Below are 18,616 nucleotides of genomic sequence, written 5' to 3'. Positions count from 1 at the left end.
TCTGTGTCCTAATCTCCTCGTCTTATTAAGACACTGGTCATATTGGATTAGGGATCACCCATGTGACCTTATTTTACCTCTTACCTCTTTAAAGGGCCTATCTCCAAATACAGCCACATTCTGAGGTACTAGGAGTTAGGACTTCAACATACGAATTTGGAGGGGACAGAATTCAGCCCATAACATCCTCTTGACTCCATAACCCTCCTCCCACTCATTCATCCAACCAATATTTATGGAGCTTCCTAGGTGCCAAGAATTGCGCTCAGCACTTCTGCAAATGTTTTCTCATGTAATTTTCCACACAGTCCAGGGAGCTTTGCATTCTAATTCCCATGGTACAGTGAGGGAACTACACTTCAAACAGTTTAAGTATTCTGCCCAGGAAAACACAATAAAGATGAGACAGACACTGGATTCAGCCCCAGTTTCCCGACTCCAAATTCAGCGCCGTGTCTCCAGCATACAACTTTGCTTCCCACGCAAGACCGCAGCTGGCAGCAACGGGACAGGGTGACCTGACAGTGGCGGCAGTGGGGTGGGATCTGGCAGGATCTCCTTCTTCGGAAATACCGTAAATCCCATGGATAATAGCTGTATTTACCGCACAGGGCTGTTGTGTGATGATTAAATGAGTTAATGGGTGCAAAGTGCTCAGAATAGAGTCTGGCTGGTAATGAAGGCTAAATGAGTATCTTGTTATCGTTGCTGCTGTTGCTGCTACTGCTGTGGTGGTTATTATTTTTGTTATTGTTATGATTATTATTATTATTGACTTCTCAAATACCCACAAATTATTTTTCTCTCCGTCCCAAAATTACACACAAAGGCCTAAACACACAAAGATGGGGGCGAACAAGAGAAGAAAGAACAGTGATGTAATTTTGGAAGCTGGGAAGCAGAGGGGTGAGTGGGACATGACTCAGTAGACCTGAGAAAGAGCTGAATCCTGAACCAGCAATGGGGAAAGTCAAGAATGATCAAATTTACGCTGTAGAATCTCCCACTTCCTGCTCTAACGAAGCTCAGGAATTTGCAGTAACCGTTACCTCTGGAAATGAGGATGATGTAGAAAGAGATAAAGTGAAGAGATCTGGTTGAAAAGCAATTATCAACTCAGATTCTCTTCTTACTCTGCACAGCCCCTTCTCTACCTCAGAGATTTATTCTCTGCAGGGGAGAAACAGAAAGTCTCCGGGACCAGGGTGGAATGGGGGAGAGGGCAGGCACCAGTGTATAGAACTAAAAATAGGGCAATTGGATGGATATATGTATTCTGGGAGCTGGGCCTTCAACCCTCTTCTTTCATTTGGCTCACCTGGCTGTCAAGCCCTGTCTCTTCAGACAGGACTCTGGAAAAGTCTTCCCAGGGTAATCTGAGAACTCCAAGAGAAAAACTCTAAAAATACTGATAGTCAGAAGCTCCCCAAATAAGTGGCCCATAGGATGATTCATTGTAATGATGCCCAAGTTGACTACTCCAATATCTGAATGATAGTTACAGAAAGAGAACAGAAGAGAAGAAATCATTAAAGAAATTAGACATTTCCCAGAACTGAAGGACATGATTTTCTAAATTAAAAAGGTTTATCTAAGGCCCAGTGCAATGGATGAAAATGGATCTACACCACATCATTAACATGTAATTAACAAGCTTCCAGAAAAAAGAAATAGGTCCATACGAAGGATCAAGAACAAAATAGTTTTGGACTTCTTAATAGCAACACTGGGAGTTGGAAGGCAGTGGAACAATACCTTCACATTTTGAGTGAAAATGGTTTTCAATCTAGAATTCTATACCTAGTCAAACTCTTTATCAAGTTTGAGAGTACAATCAAGATGGTTTTAGATATAAAAGGAAGGTCTCAAAAATTTACTTTCCATACTCTTTCTCAGAAGGTACATCACCACATCAAGAAAGTGTATCAAGAAAGAGGAGACATGTGATATAAGAGAGAAGCTCTCACATGGAAGAGGCAAAGACGCCTGGACAACAGTGAAGGGAGATCCCAGGGTGACAGCTCTGCAGTAGGCACTGAGGACAACCATTCAGACTGGAGCAGTTTAGAAGGCACCGGTAGAAATTTATCCAAGAATATTGATAGAATGCCTATTGCACCTAGCCACCCTGAAGGGAGATGTGGACAATCTGGAGAGCATCTGTGTTATCTCCAGGGAAAACAAACAGAGAAAGTGTATAGGAAAGGAAAAGTAATTATAGCTTATCAAGTGGCTTAGTTCCAAATAGTATTTCACAGTCATAATAATGTATACAATGTACATTCATTTAACAAAAATTACAGTAAAGTCTGTTGAGAAGATGGGAGGTTTGGAAGGCTATGTGGATGTGATGGGGTGGTGAGTAGGTAGTAGGTGGGGAAGAGAACTAAATTCTCACTTCCATATGGAAAGTCACTAGATAATGTCTAAAATAAAATTTTAAAAATAACATTAAAACATGTTATTTAGTACAATGAGATATCACCTCACACTGGTCAGAATGGCCATCATTAAAAAGTCTACAAATAACAACTGCTGGAGAGGGTGTGGAGAAAAGGGAACCCTCCTACACTGTTGGTAGGAATATAAACTGGTGCAGCCACCATGGAAAACAATACAGAGGTTCGTTAAAAAACTAAAAATAGAGTTGCCATATGATCCACCAATCCCACTCCTGGGCATATATCCAGAGAAAACTCTAATTTGAAAAGATACATGCATCCTAATGTTCAAAGCAGCACTATTTACAATAGCCAAGACATGGAAGCAACCTAAATGTCCATCGACGGATGAATGGATAAAGAGGATGTGGTATATATATCAATGGAATACTACTCAGCCATAAAAAATGAAATGATGCCATTTGCAGCAATATGGATGGACCGAGAGATTATCATACTAAGAGAAGCCAGACAGAGAAAGACAAATGTCATATGATATCACTTATATGTGGAATCTAAATTATGATACAAATGAACTTATTTACAAAACAGATACAGACTCACAGACATAGAAAACCAATTTATGGTTACCAAAGAGCGAATGGGATGAAGGAGGGATAAATTAGGAGTTTGGGATTAGCAGACACAAACTATTATATTTAAAATAGATAAACAACAAGGTCCTACTGTACAGCATAGGGAAATATATTCAATATCCTATAATAAACCATAATGGAAAATATGAAAAAATACATATATATGTATAATTGAATCACTTTGCTGTACACCAGAAACTAACACAACACTGGAAATCACCTATACTTCAATTAAAAAAAACAAAAACAAAAAGAAACATGTTATTTTGAAATACAAAGGTCCATATCAGAAGGGTCAGCTAAAAGAATTGTAAGTGGTTGTCTCTGTGGAAGGGGAAATTGGTGGGGAGGAAGGGCAGAAAATGGCTTCTCATTTCTTTAAGCACTGTGTAGAGCTGTTTGAATCTTTATCTATGTGAATATCTTGGATTAAAATAACATCTAAGCTTTATAACACCTCACTGCATAAACTCAAGTGAGTTATTGCCCGATTTTGGTTTCCACGTTCTGCATCTATAAAATGGAGTTGGACTAGACAGCCTCTGAGGGCCTCCTTGATCTAACATTCACACTGCGATTCCTGCCACGGGAACTGGTGTCATCTCATTACACACTCAGCCCCTAGGTCCTTAGGAGCTTTACACTAAAGTATCATTTTCTACAATCGGTGGGGGAATGCTGATGGCTGAGAACAGCGCTCTGTGGGAACAAAGATCCCCACGTGATTTTCTAAGGGCCAGGTCCTAAGAAGACTGAGAAGGAAAGTGGAAGGGATCACACCAATTCCTCCTCCTCCCCTGCTATGTATGAGCATTAGCTACATCGGAAATGTATTGAAAGAAGATGAGACTCTAAACAGTAGATTTTCCAGTTATTAACACAGCCTTTAACCAGAGACCTTCATCAACTCAGGAAACGCCTAACTGCCTGTGGCAGGAAAGCTTTCCAGGGATCAAGGCAGGCTATCATTCTCCAGACCAGGCACACAATCCCCTTAGACCACCAGGAAGGCAAGACTACGGCGCACATCACAACTCTGTATGCATTTCCCAGGGAGGCTGGGCTTGGAGAGCACAGCCAGAGACCTCTGTACGTCTTCAGCTCTTTCTAGGGAAATCCCTCCCAAGTCCCTCCTTTTGGGCTTTGTCCCCTAGCCCTGGAGAGGACCAGACATTTCAGACTCAGGCTTATCTGAGTCTAAACGAAATCTTTGCTCCCTGCTCTTAATTCTTAATTGACTTTTTATAAACATTATCAACAACAAGGAAAGCCTTTTCTAAGCACCTCTAGAGTACAGAGTGATCTAGATGGGGCCAAAGCAGAAATGCCCTTCTCTCTCTTCCTGTCCCCTTATTGCCCCTCAGTTCTGGCACCAGACACATAACAGGCACCCAGGGCAGACTGACTTTTGGGGGGTGATGATGATGGATCATTAAAGACTGAAAATCTTGGAGAATTAAAGGAGCAGGAGAGCTTTAAAACTTACAACTTCCTCTCCTGCTGGTTAAAGGCCAAATTTTAGTGCTCTAAGTGAGGAATGTTAATCATCAATCATACTTGACATAAGTAAAACACCTTGTCATTCCCCACTTGTTTTTATATCCTTCACTTCTACCTGTACAGTCCGACTAGCCATGATCACTCTCAACTACTTTAGAAAGGAGACAAGGCAGGTATTATCCGAACCCCACAGGGAAGCCAGTCATGAAGAGGGTCAGTCACTTGCTCAAGATTTCTTGAAGGATTCTCTAGCAGCTGTTCAACTGTTTTGTCCTGGGTACCTATGAGGTCGGGGAAGAGAAAACTGACTTTACCTTTCTTTGCTGTTTAAATTTTGATTTTTTCCTATGACTACTACTTCTATAGTTTAAAAAAAGGAACTCAATTTTATAAAAATGAAGGAAGGAATTCATTCTTCTAGTGTTAAGACACTTGGCCAGAGTGGCAGAAGCCATGTTCTTTACCACCCTCTGCCGCAGTACGTGTGATTGTGAAAGAAGAAGATGCATTCCTGTCTGCCAAGCCTCTGGTTCTCCTCCCAGGGAACCCCTGCTGCCCTCTGTGTCTGAGGTGGATCCCACAGTCTCTCTTCCATGTCCCATGGTCAGAGGAGCATCCTCTGAGACTCAGCTGCTGTACTGAGCAGCTCAGAGGAAAACAGACAAGCTCTGAGCATGATGTAGAGTAGGAGAAAGTTTCCTGAATCAACTTTCGGGAGAAAGTCCACCCCTGAAAACCTCCCCCTGTCATGGTATGTGTGAGTGCGTAAGGGAGGGGAAGAGATTTTTAAAAGCCATAGTTAGGAAGCATGGACACACAGTAAGCTAACGCCTGCTCCCACTGAAGCACACAGAGGATTCTCAGGAATGCTGGGCAGGGGACACAGAGACAGTGCCCTGTGCCGCCCATGGGGGGAACCTGACCAGAGAGGGCCCAGAGGAAAGGGAGCCTGTCAGCCTGGGCTCGACTTCAAGTGTGAGCCCCCAGTCAGGGAAACGACTTCTTCCCTTAGTTTCTGAACCCTGGCCAATTAGCTGCTAATTAGTTTGTGTATAAATTCCAGCAGGAAAGCTGGAAAATTCTATCTCAACTTCAGCAATGAGGTTCCTCCTGCAAAAATTTGGTCTTGCCAATCTCCCAGATAAACCCCTGTACCACCCAAAATATGGTCTCCACCTGGGATTCGGAACAGCCAGAGGCGAATATGCGGAGACACATGCCATATAGCCCGTTTGCTGGCAGCTTCAAACAAAGCAGCGTGGGAAAGAGAGATCACATGGTCCTCATTCATCTATGAATCGGGAGAGATAAAGGAAGGGGGACCGTTCCTTTAAGGAAGGGTCAAAGAAAAAAAAAAACTGTATGTGTGTGTTGCAGATGCTTCCAACACAGACTTTCAAAAGTGCACATGTATGAGGTAGCAACCCACTAGACTGGAAGGCTCTGGAGCTTTAGAGACTAGAACAAGTATTTAGTGAACACCTACTACAAGCAGGGTACCATCCTAGGCCAGCCAGGTAAGCATGCTTGCATGGAGTTCTCAATCACAGAATAGGTATCTTAAGTGAAAATACAAGGTTGGCAAAGGGAACCAGCCTGATCCAGAGAGATGCTGTCGCTCAGGGAAGGCATGACCCCCACGGCAGGCTGGGTGGTCAGGGGAGGCCTCCCAGAGACGGGGAATCTGACACAGTTCTGAGGGCAGAATGGAATTTTTCTAGACCCGTGGTCCCCAAATCACCTGAGGAATGTTTTAAGAAAGTACAGATTCCTGAACCCCATACCAGACCTACTGAATCAAAGGCTCTAGGAATGGTACCCTGGAATTGCTATTCTTTTTAAAAAAATTATGATTATTATGACAAATTCAAAACATACAAAAAAGCAGACAGAATAGTGAACCCCCGTGTACCCATCACCCAGCTTCAGCGATCACCAACTCATGGCCACTCTTTCCTCACCTATATCCTTATCTAGTCCCCTTGTCCAGTATTCTGGAATCTACCTATTTTTTAAACCAGGGACTCGAAGGCAGTCAGACCATAGATGTGACCTGGAAGCCACTCACTGATCAAGACACAGATTAGGAGCAAGGGAATTCCAGGGACAGTGGAGACAAAGACTAGGAGAAATGAAAGAGAAGGGTATTTGGGGGAGAATGGCCTAATTTGGAGGGCCTTGAGGGTGGTTGGGGGAAGGGGGATAAGGATCAAAAGATCGTTGGGGGCCACGAGGGCCCTGTCAGCATGCATGGTGTCTTCGTGAGAAACACAAAAAGGCATCTCCTCTGGGTAGAAAAAGCACCCCTTTCTGTGCTTTATCTTATGAGGGTTGAAGGATGCTAAAAAGGGGACCCTGTGACAATCAGCCTGTGCTTTGAAAGAACACTGGGCAGCGATGAAGAGAGAGGTAGACAGATAGAAGGGCAGAAAACCGAGAGGCAGTGAGTGAGTCAAGTCAAGAAATTCTTGCAAACTAGCCAGGGAAGAAGGAAGAAGGCCTCGGAGGTTGTCTTGCAAGAGAGAGATCTTGTGCGGGGTTCTGGAGAGAGTGACATGGAAGTCACGGGCACACAGGTGTCATTTGGAGGCATGCAAATGCTGAAATTGCTCAGGAGGAGTATTTGGGGATGAAGGCCGTGGGAAAAACCAGCATTTAGAATATGGGGGTGGAGGGGAGAAGGACAGGCCAGGTGATATAGAGATTGAAGAGAAATGGTCAAGGAGATGGGAAGGAGAGAAAGACAGGGGGCATGTATGGCTCATAGAAGTCAATAGAACAAAAGTGTTCACAGGTGTGATGAGAGGGAAGCATTCAATGAGGGAAGTAGAAAGGAGAAGAAACCAGACATGTAAGAAAAAGTCAAGTTTTGGAGTACCTGGCATGACTAGTAAAGAGTGTGGACTTGGACTTGATAAGCCCCATGACAAGTGTCATGATGTGTAGCACGAGCTTGCTGATCAGTTACACTTCCTAAGTCTGTCACTTACGGCCTGGGGCAAATTATTTAAGGGAAGTCTCTGAATCCCTGCTGGTAAACTGTGGATGATTATACCCACTCTAATAGGGAGGGGATGGGGATGATATATCAATGAATGACAATTCTTCTTGTCACTGGCACCTATCAGTGCACTCACTGCCTTGTAGTATGGGTGATCTTTTCACATATCTAACCCCGGTATCTCTAACTAGCCTGCAACCAGTTTTGGGGGCAGAGATTAGGGTTTTAAACTAATTGAAGCCAATGGTCATTTGTTGACCATTTACTATGCGCAAGATAAGAAGAGGATGTAAAATAAAAAGATCGAAGGGTTAAAAAGAAGCAGCCATGGCCCTAAAAGAGAGGGTGTGACTTAGTGAAGGACCCACATGGATGCCTGACCCTAACACAAGGTGAAGAGCGGCAGGTGCAGCAATTAGTTTCAACTTGCAATTCATTCCCAAATTGCAAATAAAGTGTGGTGGATGGAGAGACTTGCTCTGGTTGGTGGGACCAGGCTTCGAGCTGGCAGGCAGTATTGCATGAGGCTTCTGGGCTGGACAGAGGAGGTGGAAAGGAGGGCAGAAAAATGAGGAAGTTGGGAATTGGCAGGTGAGTTTGAGGAAAGCTAAGAACCTTGGTAGGTTCAAAACAAGAGATCATGGGAAGTGAGGGGAGAAAGGTGTTCTGGGTTGTAGTAGACATAACCTAAGGTGACCCCCAAGGTGTCACACTGGTATAATCTCATACCCCCTCCCCTTGTATACGGTGGCAAAACTGTGACTTACCTCCAACCAAAACAATGTGGAAAAGGGATGTGATATCACTATTGAGATTATATGATATTAGAGGGCAAGGGCCAAGGGATTTGCATGTATAATTAAAGTCCCTAAGTCATTTGACTTTGAGTTAAACAAAAGAGAGATTAGCCTGGCTGCGCCCAATCTAATCAAATGATCTGTTTCAAAGAGGGTCCAGGTCTCCCTGAAGTTAGAGACTCAAAGCAGGAAAGACTTTCTCTCCTGCTGGCCTTGAGGAAGCCACGTGAATGCTCCAGCTGCAAGGAAATGAATTCTGCCCGCAACCATGTAAGCCTGGAAGAGGAGCCCAAACTTCAGATAAGAATGCAGCCTGGCTGACACCTTGATCACAGCAGAGAAACCCAGGTGTGCCTTGCCTGGACTCCTGCCCCTGGAAACTGTGAGATAATCAATGGGTGTTGTTTTAAGCCACTGCGTTTGTGGTAATTTGTTATGCAGTAACAGGAAACAAATACATAGACTCCTGTCGTGGAGGGCCATGAAAGCAGGCTAAAAAGTATGGGCTTTGTTATGCAGGCCATAGGGAGCCACTGACTATTTTTGAGCAGAGGAACTTTAGGAAGCTGGTGAGGGTTGGTCAGAACCCCTTGGAGAACATTTAGTCAGGGCATTGCTCCCGGGAGCAGGTTAGTGAAGTTCTGGTGAGGGATTCGTTCTGGGTTGAACCAAGCCAGCTATTCTTCTACCCAATTTAAAATTAAAAAAAAAAAAAAAAAAAGGAGGAAGCAAAATCTGAGTAAAGAAATTGACAGTCATTGAAAAAACCTTAAGGAACTTTAGTGTCCTTGTTGCTAATTATAAATATTTACTCCTCCCAGAATTCCTGACCTCACAGAAGAGCCTGCGTAGTCTCGCTCTCTTACTGGAAAATTTTTGTGTGTGTGTGTTCGTTCTATGTTTTCTTGGAAGGGGGACAAGGCAGTAATAAGGGACTGGATGATCTGTAGAGAGTCACTTCCTGTTGGATATTGTCTAGTTCCCCTCCCCTCCTCCCCCCCAAGATCATAAACCCTGAGACCCGCAAGGAACTCCTCCTTCTCTGACTCTATCTGCTGGAGACAACTAAGCCAAACAAACTCAGGAAGTGGCAAGAGGTTGGGAAGGGGAGGAAGTTCATGGCACAGAAGGAAAAAGTAAAGAGAATGCCCTGATGTTCAAGGAAGAGGGTAGGGGGTGGGGCAGAGAGAAACGAAGGTCACCCCAAGGTTACTCGGCGCCGAGCCTTTAAAATGTTGTGCTTAAGCTTTCAATCAAAACTGGCACAAACAGTGGGTCAGATCTCCCGGGGCCATTCAAATATTAACATTCACAGTGATAAACAGCCCCCAAAAAAGCCCTCTGTAAGCAAACTGGAACAAACAACTAATCTAAAGCGGGTTGCTAAGAGACCAGTGGGGCGGGAGCCAAGTCAGTCCAAGCATCCGGAAAACTCTTTATTTTTTCGCTTTTGGGGAAGAGAGGAGGAGAGGAGAGGTACCTGTAGATGACTCCATGTTGGTGGAGGAACATGAGGGCTGACGTAACCTCTGCAGCATAGAACCGGGAACGAGGCTCGTCGAATTTTCTGGACCGCTGAATCTGGAACATGAGGTCTCCACCATTTACATACTCCATGACGAAAAAGAGGCGGTCCTGAAAGGAGAGGAGGAAATGCCATTTAGCGAATTCCACTGCAGCTGCGCACACAGGCCAGCAAGCGTACTGTGAGTCCAAAGTAACAGAACTGGGACTCAAGAACCCTAGTAGCACATGTTCCGGAGAGAAGACAAAGGAGTTAGGGTACGAAGTGTTATTCTAAAATCTTTCTGTCTTACTTTCATAGGCGTCAGCTTGGTCTAGTGGGAGAAGCCCAAAATTGACAGAAAGGAGATCTGGGTCTCTGTCTAATTTCTGTTATGACCTTGAAGTGTGACCTTGGACAAGTCTCTGTCCCTTTGCAGGCTCCAGTTACCTTCGTATGTGTGGTGGGTTATATCATGGCCCCTCCCACAAAGGTATCCATGTCCTAATCCCTTAATGTGTGAATGTTACCTTAGATGGTAAAAAAGGACTTTACAGTTGTGATTAAGTTAAGGATCTTGAATTGAAGAGATTATTTTGGATCACCAGAGTGGGTCTTAAATGCAGTCACAAATGTCCTTATTTTGGATCACCAGGGTGGACCCTAAATGCAGTCACAGATGTCCTTATAAGAGGGAGGCAGAGGTGATTTGAGAAGGGAGGAGAAAGCAACGTGACCAGGGAGGTGGAGATTAGAGTGATGCGGCCACAAGCCAAGGAAGGCGGTGCCAACAGAAGCTGGAAGAGGCAGGGAAGGATCTCTCCTAGAGTCTCTGGAGGGAGCATGGCCTGGCCGACACTTTGACTTCAGCCCAGGGACACTGGTCTCAGACGTCTGGCCTCCAGAACTGTGAGAGAACAGATTTCTGTTATTTTAAACCACCAAGTTTGTGGTGATTTGCTACGGCAGTCCTAGGAAACTAATACAAAGCAACATGGACTAATGAGACAGTGAGAGCCCCTCCCACGAGGGCCATGTCTCACTGTGGAGGATGCTCCTTTTGGGATTCCCACCCTGGTGTGCTTCCTATGGATTCTGTCCTCAAGAATGGCCAAACCACAGTCATACCTCATTAGGGGTGGTGCCTTCTCATCTGCTCACCATCATGAGGTGGGAAGAAGATGGACTGAAATTCACTTTTGCACAGTTTCTTGCCTACAGTTAGCGGAGCCCGTAGAGTGTGGGGTGCTGTGCTAGGCAGGAGGCAAAGAGTTATAAACCATCACTGTCCTGAGGCAGCGGGGAGGTGGGGGGGGGTTATGATCCAGGGGCAGAGATGGGAAATGGGTAGAATGATGAAAACAAAATAGGAGCAGAGTGCCTTAAAGACACTGGGTGCTGAAAGGATTAGGAGAAAGGGGAGCTCTCTGAAGTGGGGGGGGGGGGGCCCGTGGAGGATTCTAGAAGGAGCTAGGCCCTCCCTTAGAGGAGGAGGAGGTGCGGGAGGCGTCAACAAATACCAGGACATGGGAACAGAGAGGGCTTGGGAACCGGTAAACTGACTACGTCAGCCGGGGAGGAAGGTTCATGGAGCAAAGGGGAAACAGCGAGGTTTGAGAGGCCAGAGGGTCAGAGTACATTCTTAACATACAGATACAGTCTCAGCGAAGCTGCCAGGAGGATGTCAGCATATTGTTTTCAATCAGAATTAGTAGAATCATTTCCATGAAGACTGAGTAAAAATCACAATGACACTTTATTCATGGAGCAGCCTTGACGGCATATCTACTTAATAATTGGCATCTCTTTGAAAATAAGTCCATCCTTAAGAATTGTTATGAATTCAGACTACCTTCTCCCCCCACCACAACCTCCAGAATTATTCAAGCTTTACTGGTATTCACCAACGCCCTGAGGTCTAGCTTCTCTTCCATTTGTCTTGACCTTCCCCTTCAAAGCCTGCCTTGTTTTCTCCCCCAAGTACAATTTTGTACTCAGAAGTATTCAGAAGCCAACCATTCATTTAATCATCTAGTCCCCATTCAAATCCTTATTTCAAAAATCAAATGATCAGGCCAACCCCAATCCAATGAAACCAGAATTTCTGAGGATGGGACTCAGGCATCAGTAGTTTTCAAAGGTCCTCCTGTGATTCCAGTGGGCAACCAGGGTGGAGAACCACTCTTCCATCTGGTTTCTGCCAAGGTGAGATACATGGATTGTAAGTTATTGGAGTTTTCCTCTTTTTTCTTTTCAAGGATCTCCCAAGAACACAGGTTCTCAAACTTGTGCATCAGAATCTCACAGAGGCCTGTTAGAACATGGATTCCTCCCCTGCTCCTCCCGCCCCGCAGAGTTTCTGATTCAGAAGATCTGGGTTGGAGCCTGAGAATCTGCATCTCTTAGTTCCCAGGTGATGTTATGCTGCTGGCCAGGGACCCCCACTTTGAGAACCACTGCCCTAGAGCACTTGGGGCAAGGCTTTCCCATGGCAAGAACAGCTGCGTCATGCATTCAATGCTGCCCTAATCTAGCTGAACCACCGTCAGAACAGCTGCTGCAATGCCAGTCCATGGTCACCAACTTGGACTTGGGCTTCAGCAACAATGGAGTATTTCCTTGCCTGTGTCTGAAAGAATCCAAATTTCTAAAGAGGAAACATCTCCCCTCCCCATCCTGCCTCCCTGGCTGCTTTTTATACTCCAACACTGGACACATGGCATTTAAGGATAGGGGCCGTGGAGTGAGAAAGAAGAGCTCCCATGCTGATGTCATCACTTACTGGCTGTGTGACCTCAGGCAAATGACTTCAGCCCTCTGTGCTCAGTTTTCTCATCTGTGAAAACGAGGATGATAATAGGACCCACCTTACAAAGCTCTTATGAGGATTAAATTACATGTTAAAGTGCCTGGTTCATAACTGTTGCTCCTTAAAGACTGTCTGTTACTATTGTTACTACAGTATTCTAGCTAGAGTATGATAGTTAATACAGTCATTATCGAGTCTTACGTTTTCCCTGTCCTTTCAGCAGTATTTTCCCCTGATCACCTCCTCTCCCAACAAACGCTTGCTCCCTTTAGCTTTCAGCTGGTTCTTCCCTGTGATTCTGGCAGGTTTTGTTCTGCCTTCTCTGTAGGCTTCTCCTCTCTCCAGCCTAACTTAAAGTTAGGTGTTGGAATCCCACAAGGCAATGTTCTAGGCCCTCCCCTTTCCGTACTCGTTGAATGATCTCATCCACACCCACGGTGGCTACTGCACCTTGACACCTATGACTCACAAACGTCTCCCTCCATCCTAGACCTCTCCTCCAATCTGTGGACCCATTTACCCAGCTGTGTTTCTGACATCTCCCTCTGATGCCTCAAAGGCACTCAAACCCAACGTGTTCAAAACTGCTTCATAATCTTCCCCCAGCAAACTGGTCCTCGTCCAGGGTGCCTGTCTCAGGGCAGGGCTTAACCATCCAGCCAAGTGTATAAGTCAGAAACCTGAAAGTCATTCTCAATACCTCCCTCTCCTTTATCCCTCATATCCATCACCAAACCCTACTGCTTTTACCTTTTGTACCTTTGCACTTATTACCTCTGTACCTGTTACATTTGCCCTTCTGTTGTCACCACCATCATGGCCACCATTCTCGCCCAAGCAGTTATCATCTCTTGTTGAGATTCTTGCAAGTGCCTCTTACTGATGCTCCCTACGTTGATTCCAGCTCTACCCTGCCCTGCCCCACCAAACGCTCATCACACTATGGGCAAAGTTACCCTGCTGAAATGAAAATCTGATTACAATGCATCCCCCCCTTCCTTCACTCATTCTACTCTTTCAAAGGTTTCCTGATACTCCTGGAATAAACAGAAAACTCCCTAATATGCCTCACGGCCTGTGTGATCTGGCCCTATCTAATTCTTCTGAGTAAGAAGCACTTTCAGCTGTTCCCTGTTCCCTCCACCCCAACAGCAAACTCCCTCCTGCCACAGGGCCTTTGCTCATGCTGTTCCCTCTGCTTGGCGTGTTTTCCCCTCTCCTTTCACCTAATTAATCCCTCCTTGTCCTTCAGATTTCAGTGCAACCATCTTTTCTTCTAGGAAGCTGTCCCTAACTTTTCTGACCAGGTCAAATCCCCCTATTACATGTGACACTCTCCAGTGGGGCTTTGATTTGTGTCACTGATTTATGTCTTTCTCCGCCAGTAGTCTGTATCCTTCATGAGGGCGGGAACTATTGGTAATTCTGCCCTGTTGGTTTTTAAGGGAATTAGCCTAACCCCAAAGAAAAGCGGCTATAATTCCCTTTAAAAACAAGCATCATGTGGGGAGAAGAACTAAAAAAGTTTAGGGGGCTGTAAGAGAGAAACGAAACCAAAGGGTGCTCTGATATTTGTATCTGCAATTTCTTACTGCTTAGGGAGTTAAAGGCTTCAAGATGAGTCAGCCTACTGCACTAGGCCTACTGCCTGCAGAATGTGCCCATGAGTGCCCACTCTGACCATTTCACCCTCAGGGGGTCTGTCTGTATCAGCATCCAATATTTGGTAGAGCTTTGAACAGTTCTTTGGTTCCGTGCACAGATGTCTTCACCTCCCCGTGAGATGGTCAGTTCCTTGAGGAACACACCTTATACTTCCCAGCAATCGCCATCACCACTACCAGCTCAGAGGCGCTCAATAAAAATCTGCTCATCCCACACTCACTCCATGTTAGCATCTTGAGGGAGGGATTCTCATTGGTTTAGTTCCTCATTGTACCCCCAGCAACTAGAATGGAGCCTGGCACAGAGTGGGTTCCTAGTGTATCTTTGTTAAATGCATGAGGTCTTAAATACCCACTGCAGATGAGGCCCTGGTTGCTGGAAATTCAACAGTAAACCTGAGTTGTTTTCCCCACGTTATTTCTATTGTTAACCTCGTTTCGAGTTATTCTAACTTTAGCCCATCTGAACTTCAGTTTTAACTTGGTTTTCTACTCAATACAGCTCAATATGCATGGTCCCAAAGCATGGTCAACCCTATTGACATAGGAGGGACTGTTTTTAAAGCAAGAAAAGTTTTTCACTTCTCCTCCCTCCGTTCAGTGAGTCTGGATTGTTTCTGACCTCCACACCTAACACATTTGAGAAGCATGTTTTGATGAAGAGTGAGAACCTCAAGTCATTCTGGGAACTGCTTAATTACATAAACTGAAATCAAAAGAAAGCTGGCAAACCCAGCAGCTACTCATTAATCCCCTCTTGGCATCAGTAGAAAACAAAACAAAACAAAACCCCAACTTCCTTGTAAAGTAAGCAAATATGTTTTCTGAGGTAATCAAAGATTTTAAAAGCCTTATTCTACCTCCTCCTCCCTTAATCACACCTGAATGTCTGAAAAGTTATGGTCTTGTGATAGCAAGTAAAATAATAAAATTAGGAAAGAGATTATATGTCATGGCGATTTAGGGTAAGAATAGTTAATAATGACCTACAAGCCGGAAGGGCCACGCCATGTGTTTGAAATTCCCATTGGGCTCCATTTTCCCAGAGTGCTAACCTTTCCTGACTTTGAAGGGAAAACTAGGCCCTCCCTGTTCATCTTTCAAGGTGTGATGGATAGCCAGAGGCTTCCTCTCACAGCAGCACGGCATGTCCTGCCAATTGGGTTTGTTTAGACACACATTCTCCATCGTTTGTTAGCTGTTTATATGTGCAAAGATTCTATCATTTTTGAATCAATTTCACAGGAATGCCCAACAAAAGACTGGACTTGGAACAGTCCGCCTTTGATGTGCCAATGACAGGATGAACGATTTCTCTAAGGTACCATCTAAGGGAATCATGGGGCCTGACCTCACACACTCTGTAGCATCTCCTTTTCTCTCCATGTCTCCATCATTTAACCTATCAACTCGACAGGTCTTTCCTGGGTGCTCTGCCCTGAGATAGGTGACTGGGAGATATGGAAGATGATACAAGCCATGGCTTTGATTTTTGGGAGCTAGGAATTGAACACAGGAAACCACAGAAAAGCAACACGAAATGCTCTATCATTATGTGCTAAACCCTTCTGTATCAAATTAGATTGTGAAACCTATGTATCTGGGACCTTATCTTCTTCGGCCGCTAGAGAAGAACTGTCTGTCACCCAGGCCTTAGCACTTACAGAAAATCATTATAAGAAACACTCATAAGAAAATTCTTTCTGTATTTTATTTTCCATAATACAGCTGGTATTGATGGAACTAGCCATTGCTATAGGAATTTGGTTGAGACAAATCTGAATTAGGGAAAGACCACAATTGAGGTCTTGAACAACAGAAGGTGGAAGGAGTAGAGAGCCTGGCAAGCTAGAAGCACAGCCCTGAAGGGCAGAGGTAAGCAAAAGTGGCCATTGCATGTAGGGATGAGGAGGGCAAGAGTAAGCCGGTGAAAAAACTTGGATATAGGAATGAAGGAGACAGATTCGATGGTGGGGTGAGGCCAGATGGTTCTGAAAACACAGGTGGGAAGTAAAGAACTCTAGAGATCTTTTGAGTTGTAAAATGGCATAACTAAAGCTGATTTTAAAAAAACTATTCTAAAAGCAGAGTTTATGATGGATTGAAGGAAGGTTGCTTGAAGTTATTCCATCTCTTCCCTATTTCCACTGTGTTAAATGTTTTATTACCTTTGAGAAAGACCAACAAGCAACCCTCCCTCTTCTCTATTACACTTCCTGGATCGAACGAAAGGAAAGATCCAACCACTTCGGGAAACGTAACCACCTCAATTTTATTTCCCCACCAAGACGGAACAGCCAACATCACAATAAACTAAAAACAGTCAATCATGAGTGAGACTCTCCAGCTCTCAGGCAGACGTACCATATGTGGACTACGGGCAGAGCCTTGTTCAACTGGTGTCACAGACCTTCCACTAAGTTTGGTGAAAGAGAGCCGTAGATAATAAAAAGGAAGGATTTTTCTTCTCACTGAAGACTGTCAATTAACAGAGAATGAGAGTCTCATCTGAATAATAATTATGATCAGTGATGTAAATTTTCTTATGCAATAACACTAATAATTATCACCCAAAAAATGTTGTTTAAAAAAATTCATGTTCACACATTCTCAGCCCTTCTCAGCTTTCTCCCCCTTTCACCTCCCATTGTGCAAGGTCTTACTCTGTTGTGGTCTTTGCCAAATTCAGATTTATCTCAACCAAATTCCTACAGCCATGGCCAATTCCATCAACGCCAAGAGTGGAACGGAGAATACAGAATGGGTTTTCACATCGCTGTTTCTTATAATAATCTTCTATAAGTCACAGATGGTAGAGTCTACCCTCCTTTGGGTAAAAGGGGAGAAGTATTTTTTGTGGGGGAAGTATTAACCTAATCAGAATTGGCCAAATAGTAAAAATTCCACACAAAAGTCTGCTGGTTGAGAAGGTATAAACTTCATTCATGTCCATCCGATATTTGTTCCCAACTGCTTTTAACTCTGCTTATTGGAAGTACACAGGACACCTCAAGTCTAAAGTGACCTAAAGCTGTACTAAACTGACTCACTCGATAAAGCTCAAAATAAACATTTCCTGCCTCTGATTAGAGCTGCACTTAGCCCAGGGAAAAACTTCAAGTTACTGCCAACCTGCCCCATGCACACTGATATGTGTGTGAAAGCCAGGGGAAAGGGGGAGAGGCTTTGGTTCAATACGTCAGAGAACACTTGCCTTTCATAGGGTCATCAACATCTTAGGAAAAAGAAGTTTCTATCACATGATATGATAGGACATAAAGAATAGCCCCCAAATAGGCTACATCTCAATGATGCTGACACCAGAGTGACCTCATGCCATGAATAAGAGCAACATCTAAAGGTAAGTAGGAATAATGGTTTGTTGTTAGTTTTCTCTTTGAAAATGATAGAATCAAGGGGGTTTAGATGGGGAACATGGCAGTGAAATGTGCAATGGTGTGGTTTTGCTGAGGCTCCTTCTTTTATTCCACTGCATTACTAGAGCGTCAGCATCACCTCACAGTACCAGGCTTCTTCCTGGTTTTTCACCCACTGGCTGCTTTCTCTATCAAGTGCCACTTCTGGCGCGTGGCTTCTGGCTACTGTCCTCTGTCCCTGGCTGTTGACCTGGACTCCAGGAAAGCAGCAAGGCATCAGGAACCTTGCCCCTCACTCGTCTGCCCAACTTAGCAGCCTGGCATCTTGTAGAGGTTTCACGGTCTGCAGTGTGCCTGTTTTGCCCACTGAGAATCTGGTCTGCCCATTCTGGGCAAGATGGTGACGCAGGCTAAATCTGTCTTTGCTGATACCAAGAGTTAATTTAAACAGAAAGAAAACACTGTCACCACTGTCACCAGCAGTCAGCTGTCTGAAGCCAAAGTTAAGAACTGAATGAATGTTCCTTGTAAGTGTTTTTAAGCAAAGGAATGAAAGTATTCTTGTTCTAAGCCCATTTCCCCATCCAGCCAAGGCCCATGTGGTAGTCTTGTCCTTTACCAACACTCTTTTTATGAGCTCAGGCTTTCCCTCTCAATCCAGTGTGTGACTGCATGAAACTCTGACTGTCCCGCCAATACTTCCTGTGTCTCCAGCAGGACGTAAGGCCCAACAGGTGGGCCTCAAGACTCCCCTTTCTTGTGTATCCCCATCTTATCTAGGCTTGGTGCATGTCTAGCTGGTAAAGAAGAACTAAATGAGTATCTCTGGTCTCCAGCTCAGATGCTAGAGATGGACCCCAGGCAGAATGGAAGCAGCCCATGTAGCTGCTACTCTGATTCCAGAAACTTCAGATGTCACCTTCTTAT

The 18,616-nt window shown here is 44.6% G+C and overlaps 1 protein-coding gene across 6 annotated transcripts in view; it reads right to left on the bottom strand.

Annotated features, from left to right (window-relative positions):
• PRKCE (protein kinase C epsilon) overlaps positions 1–18,616 on the bottom strand; it is a 508,978-nt gene that overhangs the window by 74,009 nt on the left and 416,353 nt on the right. For all 6 annotated transcript variants that reach the window (XM_061168696.1, XM_061168694.1, XM_061168695.1 and 3 more), the window contains one exon: positions 9,816–9,970. In XM_061168696.1, the coding sequence (XP_061024679.1) occupies positions 9,816–9,970 (155 nt within the window). The remainder of the gene's footprint in view (positions 1–9,815; positions 9,971–18,616) is intronic.

This window comes from Eubalaena glacialis, chromosome 14 (genome assembly GCF_028564815.1).
Source record: "Eubalaena glacialis isolate mEubGla1 chromosome 14, mEubGla1.1.hap2.+ XY, whole genome shotgun sequence".
In the NCBI taxonomy this organism is placed as follows: domain Eukaryota; kingdom Metazoa; phylum Chordata; class Mammalia; order Artiodactyla; family Balaenidae; genus Eubalaena; species Eubalaena glacialis.
This window is presented reverse-complemented; position numbering and strand designations above follow the sequence as displayed.